The sequence below is a fragment of the Ochotona curzoniae genome, unplaced genomic scaffold, assembly GCF_017591425.1.
Source record: "Ochotona curzoniae isolate NIBS_2020 unplaced genomic scaffold, NIBS_Ocur_1.0 contig_43, whole genome shotgun sequence".
NCBI classification, from domain to species: Eukaryota; Metazoa; Chordata; class Mammalia; order Lagomorpha; family Ochotonidae; genus Ochotona; species Ochotona curzoniae.
This window is the reverse complement of record NW_024466218.1, coordinates 19096222-19107147: the sequence shown is the minus strand read 5'-3', so window position 1 is coordinate 19107147 and position 10926 is coordinate 19096222. Positions and strand designations below refer to the sequence as shown.

Here is a 10926-nt window from a genome sequence, read left to right as displayed (position 1 = left end):
GCTTGATGGATCCCGAGTTTCCAAGTCAGGAGGAGAGGGGAAAATGGCTGAGCAGGGCAGGAGAAAAGAAGACAGTCTGCCCTTACCCCTTGCCCTGTGCCCATGAATAAGTGATAGGGCCCAAGGAGCGCTCCACGGCAGGTGCAGGAGGGAGGAGGGGCCAGCACCAGAAACGCCGGAGACAAAGCAGCCAGGAAAAAGAAGACGGCAGTGCTTTGGGGCAGGGACCCCAGGAAGGGCGGAAGGTGCAGGCCAGGGAGTGAGGAATAAGGAGCTTGACACAGGGAGGCTGCAAGAGCTGGACAGGAGCCACCGGCACCATGATGCCCCAGAAGAAGAAGAAGAGGAAGAAAGACATCGACTTCCTGGCTCTGTATGAGGAGGAGCTGCTGCACTACGCCTCGGAGGATGACGCCGAGGAGCTGGAGCACGAGTACTACAAGGCCAGGGGTGCGCCCAGACCCCGGGGGCGGCTGGGGGGTGCAGCTGGGGCTGCCAGGTGTGTCCTTCACCGCTCGGGCCCCAGCCCCTTGTCATGGCTGACCCTTGTGGCTGTGAGCAGGGTGGGGCGTATGCAGGGTCCCTTTGGCACTGAGAGATGAGAGGGCCTGCCCTTGGGCGCAGGGTCTGGGCTGGACAGGAGGTTCTAAAACCATGGTGCTTCATATTTTCCATTTCCTAAATGCCGCGAGAGCCATGTTTCAGCTGGGTCGCCATGGTGTGTCCTGTTTGTTGTGTACAGCGTACCCAGCAGGGCTGACCCCAGGAGGGATCTGAGCCTTCGCCTTGTGCTCAGCAGTGGGTAGAGGCTGTTGGGTACCGTGACCAATTGAGAGGGGGCCTGGGGCTTATTCTAGGAGATGCCCAGCCCATCTGTGGAGGACAATCAGTGCTCTGGACCCTAGGGCCTTGCCTATTCGGCCTCCTTTTGCTCTAGGAGGGGTAAGGGCTGCTTTGAATTGTTCCACCTTCTGGTGCAGCAACCTGCAAGGGACTGGATGATGGCCGAGAACCAATTCTAGTCTGCTGAGATTCCCAGTTTCTTGAGACTTGTTTGTGAATGTGGACTTGCAGCTTTGCTGTAAGGTTGGTTTATTGATTGGTTTAAAAGGCAGAAAGTGAGAGAGAAAGAGTGGGAGACAGAGAGAAGGAGAGAGGTAGAGACAGCAGGGAGATAGAAAGAGGGAGAGGGAAAGAGGGAGAAGGAGAGAGGGAGAGAGGAGGAAAAAGAGGGGGAGAGAGAAGGGGAGAGAGAGGGGGAGAGAGGCGAGGGAGGGGGAGAGAGAGAGGGAGGGGGAGAAGGAGAGGGAGAGAGGGAAAGAGAGGGGGAGAGAGGGGGAGGAAGAGAGGGAGAGAGGGAGTGAGAGAGAGAGAGACCGACCACTGGCTGGTTTTCTCCCCAAGTGATTGTGACACCCAGGGAGGGATGAGGCTGAACCAGGAGCCCAGGGTTTCCTCAGGGTCTCCCTAATGGGTTGTAGGGGCCCAAGCACGCTGGGCTAGCAGCAGAGAGTTGAATGGTAAACAGTGGCAAGGGTCTGTACTGGCATCTCTATGGGATGCCAGCTCACAAGCAATGGCTTAATCCACTACACCACAATGCCAAGGCCCCCACTCCGCCCCCCCCCCCCGCCCCGTCACCTCATAGTAGTAGGCTTGCTTTACTGTTGGTGCTACTAGCCTGGACCCTGGAGGCAGTTACATTCTCTGCGCTGTCTCCACAGTGGCTCACTCCCCAAGTGGCCACAATGCCTGGGGCTGAGCCACTCTGAAGCCAAAAACTAGGAGCTTCCTTTGGGTCTCCCCCATGGGTGCAGGGTCCCAAGGCCTTGGACCATCCTCTCTGCTTTACCAGGCCACAAGCAGGCAGCTGCATGGGAGCTGAAGCAGCTGGGACATGAACTGGTGTCCATTTGGGATGCTGGCACTTAGAGGTGGAGGATTAGCTGGATGAGCCATTGCACCAGCCCATCATCACAGTCAATTCTTATTCCGTTGTTGCATGCAGTCTGGAGGAGTTGGCCTTCAGCTGAATCATACTCCCCAGGTGGCAGGCCCTGTTGTATCTGTCCTTGGTCCCTGTCACTCAGCCCTTAGCACGCACCTGAATGTTAGTTGCAGGGCCCTGAAGGCTATAACCCAGGGGAAGGCCCTTGCCCTGTTCCATATCCTGAGCATCTCCTGGGGTGGTGGTGTGGGTAGTAAGGGAGAGAGGGGGTCTAGAATAAGGGGAGGATGAGAAATATGGCCACTGCCTCCCAGCAGTTCTGCTCTGAACTCTGCCCATCTCATGAGGGGTGGGAGGGACTTACTGGGCATCTCTGGAGGCATCCCTGGCAGGCACTCTTACCTCTGCAGCAATCCCCCAGCTAAGAACAAGCTAAAACCTCTCACAGCTGGCACCCAGTCCACTTCTATTCTTGAGGCCATAAGGGTTTCCTCCAACCTCCTTTGTATCTTTTAGCTTTTCCACTAAAATAAATAAATAAGTAAATAGAAACAAACAAACAACAAATGAGTATGTATCCTTGGCTTCCCCGAGCACACTCAAGGTGCATGAGATTTGTCCCATTTCACAGGTGTTAAGATGTATAAGATACTTGTTGCATAAAATGATCAGGATTCAATAATAAGAGCCAGAAATATTGCTCCCCAGGCAAGCCCCCATCCCACCTCCCTGTGCTGTCCATGATGTGCTGAGAGGCCCGGTGGCAGCATTTTATTCATGCTCACCAGCTGTGTCCTCCTGGTGGCTCAGAAAGATCGGTTAGATTACAATCATCTCCTTTTTCCAGGTGAAGACCCAAGGCACAGAGAGGTTAAGCCATTGGCCCAAGACCACACAGCTAATGAATAGCAGAGTTGGGGTTTGAATCTAGCACAAGCTCAATGATGGTAAAGAAGGTCCTGACTCTGTTGTTGGCTACACAGCACAGGTTGACCCCACGGCTGATGACCGGAGCAGTCACTGCTGCACTGTAATTGTCACCGCTCAGTTCTAGAACAAGCAACAGAGCCCACGCTCCCTTTGAGCCCTGGGAGGGATTTTTGGGCAGGGGCGTGCTGGACAAGGAGGAAGAAGGGCAAGGAGAGAGGCCCGGGTGTTCTGTCTTTGGGGCTCAAGCCACCTCTGGTCATGCTTCAGCTCTCCAGTGGCCAGAGGGTCTGAGACAGAGCCTGGCATGTGGGTCTGACTTCCTGTAGAAGACAACACCGGTGAAGGACAGATGATACTCCATGCCATAACTTGAGAGCTGAAGAACACTCAGACGCAGCCCACATAGGCTTCTGGCCCGGGGCAGTCCTCCTTTCTTGCCTCCCAGCAGGGGCCACCCAGTATTTCCGGGGGTCCGGTTTTCCAAGGCAGTCTCCTAACGGATATTGTTAGTGGTGATGGCAGGATTCGTGTTGATGGTGATGACGACGCCAGTGGTGGTAGTGACATGATGGCCAATGGCAGTGGGTGCCACTGGCAGAATGCACAGCCTTTTATGCAGCTGTGGAAGTTTGTGAGATCCCTAGAGGTAGAAATGTGAAAGTGAGAAGTATGCAGACTGGAAACACTGTTTTCTTTGATTTGTTCCTTGCCACAGTCCCTCACAGAAGAAATGACTCCAGCTTTAGAGACGAAGACATGAAGATTTAGTTGAAATCATATAGACAGTAGTGATAGACTTGGGACTCAAATCCTGGTCAGTTTAATACATGTCCTCTTCACTCATTCATTCACTCACACACCCAGTTCTTCATCTTTCCAGGTAATGACATCTGGATCAGCTGCTCTACTGACACCAGGGGACTCTCAGGGTCCCTCCTCTTCCCTGACACAGTTTTGTGTCTTCTACAAGCTGTTTGGAAGGCAGCTCTGCTTATCAGTATGTAGACCACTAATTGAGATGTTTTAAATGAAATATTGGTGCTGAGTGGTGAGCTGCTCTGTGTCCGTGGCTGAGTAGCCGCCGTTCCAGATGAGGACCAGGAGTGTTCACAGCCCGTTGGGGGCTCCTTCACAGTCCTCCCCAGAGGAAGAGGTGTTTCCTGGTCTCGAACTTCACAGATGGAATTATACAGTGCACACACTGCTACCTATGTCACTTCTCTATCACTAAATATTGTAGCCTGGAGATTGGTCCATGATGTGACACATCATGCACTTTGTTCTTTTTTGTTGGGTATTGTTTGCTATTAACACATCACTGTTTATTTAATTGCTCTATTGTAGATTGACACTGGGGGGCTGTTTCCAGGTCCTCTGCTATTGTGAGGAAAGCTGCTGCCAAATCTGGTACACAGCTTTGATGGACACCTGTGAGCCTTCTTTTTGGATTCACAATTGGAAGAAGAGTTACTGGATGTGCATCTATTTAGCTGTTAGTTCATGTTTCAGTTTAAAGGCTCCATCATGGATGAGAATGACAGTGTTCCATCTCGCCAATGACTGATGATACTCGGTCTTCTTGATTTCAGCTGTTCTGGCATCTTACTGTCATTGTCGTGTTCATATCTGTAATGAATGATGGTGCAGGTGCATTTGCCTATGTTTATCGGCCGTTTGGATGTCCTCCATGGTGAGATGTCTGTTTAACTCTTCTGTTCACGTTTCAGCTTTGTGGAGCTAGAATTCGCTGACAACAAAATATATCTATTGAGCTGAGTGTCAGAGGAGTCTGGATGCTGGGGCACTCACATTCCATGACGAGCATCCGCATCTTCCTCAAGTGACCCTGTATCGCTTGCCTGGCAGGTTTGCTACTCCCAACTGTAGGCAGCTGCTCTCCTCCATTCTGCTGTAGGTGATGAGTTTTGTTTATGTTCTAGAATTTTCTAAACATGGCATTATGGAGCTTGCAGGGGCTTATGACTGGCTGTGAGGTCCGTCTGAAGTGAAGGTGTCAGTAGGTCAGGGGTTTTATTGCTGAGCAATATTTCAGGGTAACGATGTGCTTCCTTTTGTTTATACGTGCCCCCGTGACTGGACATTTAACTATTTCTAGTTTGGGCCTATTAGGAATATAGTCACTACACGCAGTGTGTTTCTTGATGTTTTTAGAGGCATTGTCTTGATTTCTCACGGGTTAGTACCTAAAAGTGGTATTTTCAGGTTTTACATGAAGTATATGCTTATCTTTGAAAAAAATTGGAAAGCTGTGGCATCCTTTTTTCCCAATGAGCTGTGTGAATCCTCTGTTATCTTCTAAGAAGTTTTGGCTCCTACTCAATGGTCTCTTCAGTGTTCTGATGGTCTTCATTTTAATGAAGCCTAATGTATCTGTAATTGTCACCTCTTGGCTCTTAATTAAGTCCGATTTATCAGTTGTTTTCTTGCTAGTATCCTGTTGAACAAGTGGTCATGTATCAGAATCAGCAGTTGAGGTCATTTTCTAATCACTGTCCTAGATTCCAGATTCTTTCCCCTGCAAATCAAGCATCCCTAGTAAGCCTCTCTGTATTTTCTAATGCAAGGTTCTGGAAAATTCTCCAGGCTAGTCATTCTGCTGTGGACATTTGCTTTGGAAATGCCTCTGTGTTTGTGCAAAGCCATTGGGCCACGCCTCAGGTCTCACAGCTGTGCTCAGCAGAGCTAGAGGAAGGCTCCAAGGGCTGTCTGTAGAGCAGATTCTCCTGTGGCATAGACCACACAGAATAAAGCTTTGGTTGTTCACAGGGGAGTGGGAGTTGTGCAAATGTATTGCCTCCTGTCTCTACCTCTGGATGTCCCAGCAGGAACCTCACCAGAATCAGGCACACCCAGAGGTCCACTCACCCTGAAATGCTGATGCTTCTAACACATCACAGGACCAGATAAGCCACATTAGATGTTCAGGTGTTCTGGGTGGGGATTCTGGTTATGTGCCTGTTGGCTGAGGTGGCATCCTGGTTGCTAGAGGAACAAGCTGCTACCTCCCAGAGCTGCAGTTTTCTACATAAATAACTCTTTTTAAAATAAAGGTTTATTCATTTATTTGAACGGGGAGAATGATAGAGGGAGAGGGAAAAGAAAGAATGAATTAATGAGGTTCAATCAATGTGCTGATTCACTTCCCAAAAGGCTGCAGAGACCAGGGCTTGGGCTAGGCTGAAACCAGGAGCTGGAGATCCATTTGGGTTTCCTACATGCAAGAGAGGGACAACATGCTTGAGCCACTCTGTCTTGCTTTCCCAGGTGCATTGGCAAAGAGCTGGATCAGACCTGGAGCAACCAGAGCTTGAACCAGTGTTATGATTCAGGATACCTGCATTGTAGGTGGCCGCTTAGCTTCCTGTGCCACAACCTGCCCCCAAACAGCACTTTTTTAAAGGCTGTTATTTATGGAGTATTTTCAATGCTCCAGAAGCTTTACAAACACCTGCTTTGATCCCCAGAGTGGCTGCATAATACTACTAACCAGGTGTTATTGTTCACTTGTTAAAGAGGGTTCAGTGTCTGGCAGGGACTCCTTACTCCTGGATGGAGGAGCAAGGGCTGTGTTCAGACCTCTGAGGCACTGAAGTCCAGTGCTCTCCGCCAGCCCTGTGGGCTCACGGCATGCTGTAGTGTCAGTGACACCTGTAAAAACACTCACCTTGGCATCCAGCACATGATACAAACTCAAAAGTGTTCAAGTTCCTGATTAACTCCCTACCTCAATCCAACTTTACCACTCACAGTTGTGACCACCCTTTGTGTGGAGTGAATTCTGAATGAACTGATTTGTCCTTGACTGTGCCCCTAGGATTAACTTCTGAGGCTTCACAGCAGTCAGGTGACCACAGCTGACAACATTTCATTGTGTATTTCTAAAGCACCAGTGAAGAGGATACAAGTGTTCCCAACACACAAAAAATGAGAAATGTTTGAAGCAATGGATATGCCAATTACCCCGATCTGATCATCATGTTGTTTGCTTGTACTGAAAAGCCCCACCATATTCCCATAAACATGTGTAATTATTAGGCCAGTTAGATAAAAAAAAAAACAGAGTAAGAAGAAAAAGTCCTCCCAATCAACTAAGCCTAAATACATGCAGGAACTAGTTGGCAATCAGACTTGAAAAGACAGATATTAAAATTATTTTGGGTTTGCCTCAATAGTCCAGAGAAATCCATGTGTATAAAGTCCTTTGCTTGGGGCAGATGCATAGTAGGTACTCACTTGATGTTGTTTCCCCTGAAATGATGAACCGTGGGTCTTCACACACACAGTTCCAGGGCATGTGGGACCTCTTTTCCATGCCCTTAACATTTCAAACACCCTGTCCACATTTTGCTGGCACCCCATGTTGTAGATCCCTCTTCCTCACACGGATTTTGTTTGGCTCAGCCTCCATTCCTGTAGACATATGTCTGCAGATCCCCAAATCAGACATTGATTTGGGATGAACCCTGCTAACGAAAGCTGGGGACAAAGCTTTTATTTTGGGGACAGGAGCAGTAGCAACAATGGACATGTGATGGTGGCTCATCCATGGTCTTGGCAGGTCGTGAACCCTCCCTGGGCTGGTTGTGCGCTGTAATACTGGGCACATACCTTCAGCCCTTGCCACACTTCTGCAAGCCTTTTGGTGTTGCTAATGCCTCCTGTTTACTTTTCTGGCTGGAGTGGGTGCCATGGATGAATTGTCGCTTTGTCTCCCCAGCATGTGGGCTGCATGTGGTCAGGTTTCCATTTAATGTTCCTGATGCCTCAGCACTGAAAGTGTCAACAGCCAATGGAGCAGGCTTCAGTGCTCCTGCCCAAGCCCAGGGTAAGCAATGATAGAGAAACTCTGGGACATGAAGGCTGGAGACAGGTGCACTGTTGGGAAGGTGGAGAGGAAGTTGAGAGCCACACATTAGCATGCTGTACTGCAAAGATTGCAGCGTGAACATCTGGAAGCCTTGAGATGATTTCCAGTGTTGCTATCATGCAGAACGTGAGCTGGTGTGTCCCCCTGCCCTTGGGTCCTCCATCTGCGAAAGGAAGGTCTGGTGTTAAGCCAGAAGAGTTGGTCCCAGAGGAGTTGGGCTGGATCTGATCCTGACTCAAGGTCTTGCAGGTGCAGCAAGACTGGGAAGGTGCTCTGGTTTCTTCAGCTCCACTTCAGAGTCCAGCCTTCCTTCTGAATCTGCTGCCTATGTTTTCTCCCATGCCCCTCCAGTGTATGAGGTGGTCACAGCAACAGGGGACGTCCGCGGTGCAGGGACGGATGCCAATGTCTTCATCACAATATTTGGAGAACACGGACTCTCTCCCAAGCTCCATCTCACCAGCAAGTGAGTAGTGAGTGGGCCTTGGTGGGGCCCTGGGCCATCAGTCTGAGTTGATCAAGCTCTGGAACCCAGGAGCAGCTACTGCTGTGGGAGGAAGTGACATAAGACTGTTTCCAATATACCCTTGGGGAGCAAGGGATTTCTCAGTGCCCTTCTGCCAACCTTCCTGAACTCTCTTGGGTTTGCACACTATGACGCAACATCTGAATCTCAGGATTCCCAGGAATTGCAATGATTGGTCCCAGGATGTGGGGATACACATTCAGGACGAAGGAATCCCAAGGAATCTGAGTCCAGCCTTACCTCTTAGCTCTCCATCACTTTGGTCAAATCTGTTTGCATCAAGGCCTTTGTGTCCTTGCAGACCATCAGCGGAGATGCAGAGGAGGTCCTGTGCGGGAGGCTTTAAGGACACTATGCACTGAGACTCCAGGAAATCAGGGCTTGTGTGTGCGTGTGTCTGTGGCTGTTTATGTGCACTGACAGCACAGACTTCTCTGAAATTTTCTCCCTCAGAGCACACCCTTGGAGACCCACAGAGGAGCATACACAGCAAAACCTGAAATTGCTCTGGCAGACTTAGCATCAAGGGTGTTTGGAGGCAATTACGATGGTTTGACCCATTGGTTTCCAATTTGTTTGGGTGAGAATTGGATCAGTCAGTTGATGCTGGTCTCATCTTGCCCCCTTCTTTGCTTCCCCTAACTCAGCCCACTTATAGATGTCCTAGCGGCTGAGTTTCTGAGTCAGATCCTGTTTGAGTCAGGAGGCAAGAACGATTTAAAGCCATTGATTGATTCCAGTCCATTTGTGGGGAAGGCCGAGACCTAGAGAGGAGATGCAAGGAGCTCAGGGTCAGGGGACTTCTGATGGTAAAGCTGACCCTTGACCCATGTCCTTGGTGCACGCATTTTCCTCCTGTGGCCTTGGGAAGTAGGCCATAGAAAACTCCTCTGAAGACCTCCAGGGATTCCAGGGGGGACTACTGTGGTTTACATGCTGACAGTTCCCAGGGGTGAGGTCCCCAGTCCAGGAGAACCCTGGACCCTGTGTGCCAGAGGCTGTCAGGCCAACAGCCCCAGTTTCACCCCGAATGTGGAGTGATCACAGAGCTGCAATGCTGAGGCAGGTGTAATGTCCTGTTTTATCCATTTCTGCAGAACAGGGTACCTGTCTTCTGTACTGCTTACCTCGCATATGACTTGCTCATGGAAGTTTTTCCCACCAGTGATGTGGGCACGGTAAAGGGGATACATGAAACCCTCATCCTTTTTTGCCATGCACTGTCCCTACAGTATGCTGCAGGAGGGAAAAACCACTACCCCTGGGCTCTAGACTCCTCAGCCTGTCCTTTTAAAGTTTAGCTTAGCTTTTATTTATTTGAAAGGTAGAGCAATGGAGAAATCAATAGGTAATAGACAGATCTTTCAGCTACTGAACCACTTTCCAATTGCTCACAAAAGCCAGGGCTGTACTTCTCTGAAACCAGGAGCCAGGAACTACCAAAGGGTTTCTTTCTCACAGGGGCAATAGGCTTCCAAGTATTTGAGCCATCATCCAGGGTTAGCATGGAGCTGGATCAGGAACAGGGAATCTGGGATTTGAACCAGGTACTCTGATGTATCCAAATTGGTAGCTCAAATCGCTGCGCCATAGTGCCCACCACAAGCCTATCATTTTTAAACAGAAAGAACCATCTTCTCATTCAGTTCTCACTGGTCTTCTTCCTTTGGTGCATCCTATACCTTCAGAAGCCTCCCTCTAGCCTTTCACACTTAACACAGGGTCTACTTTTGGCACTGTGTTGTTACTCAGATGTGTTGCTGATTCCCTATCCTTGGCAACAGATCCAGCCTCTCCTCTTGGTGGACAGGGAAAGGCCATGACCCAGTTGACAGATCTAAGACTTGAGGAGCTGGCAGCCTGCATTGTCAGGCCAGCTCCGAGGTTAGGCATCAGCACTCCATTCCCTGGAGGCTGCTGGCAGGTGTCTCTCCCTGTGTCTGTGTCACTTTTCAACTGGCAGAACAGGGCTGGACCTGACCCCAATATGACCAGTCTGGAGGATTCCCCACTGAGACGTGGCCTCAGTTTGGAGTCCTCAGTTTGGTGACTCTGTAGAAGCCAGGAGGGGTGAAGACCAAGCTGAAGACCAAGGGAACGGGTGTTTGCATTCCCAGCACCCATTCTGGCTCTCTGGAAAGACTCAGAACTGAGTCAATGTTGTGGGTATCAGGTGACTGGAGAGACTGTTAAGGAGAGGACACTTAAGCTGGATCTGCAACGGTGAGGAGACCCAGGTCACACAGACTAGAGGAGCTAAGTATAAAGGGTATGGGGCAGCTGTGGCTCCTGGGCTAGGAGTGCAGGACAGTGCTGGGGGTGGTGAAGAGGAAGTGGGAAAGCCTGCAGAGGCCACACCTGGAGGTCTTGCAGGAAAGCTGATCCCAAGAGGCTTTCCTCTTGGGCTGACAGTGGCTGCTAGGACTGTTTTGACTGTGGGAAAGAAGGTATCCAGGGTCTGGCTGCAGTAAACTGGAGAGAAACCTACAGAGAATTGTGTAGGTATGATTCCTGCCATTCAGGTCTCTTTCAAATCAAGATGGAAAGCCTAGGCCTGGGCTAGGGGAAGTGCTGCCGTCTCAGGAATCCCAGGTTGTCATGCAACCTAGGTGCAGGTGGCAGCTGAGGTCACTT

The 10926-nt window shown here is 50.1% G+C and overlaps 1 protein-coding gene across 3 annotated transcripts in view; it reads left to right on the top strand.

Annotated features, from left to right (window-relative positions):
* Positions 1-277: 277 nt before the first annotated feature.
* Positions 278-10926, top strand: part of LOXHD1 (lipoxygenase homology PLAT domains 1) — a 147119-nt gene continuing 136470 nt past the window's right edge. For 2 of the 3 annotated variants that reach the window (XM_040984720.1, XM_040984719.1), the window contains exons 1-2: positions 278-450; positions 8118-8232. In XM_040984720.1, the coding sequence (XP_040840654.1) occupies positions 321-450; positions 8118-8232 (245 nt within the window). In that variant the 5' untranslated portion in view covers positions 278-320. The remainder of the gene's footprint in view (positions 451-8117; positions 8233-10926) is intronic. The other variant, XM_040984721.1, reaches the window with a different exon arrangement.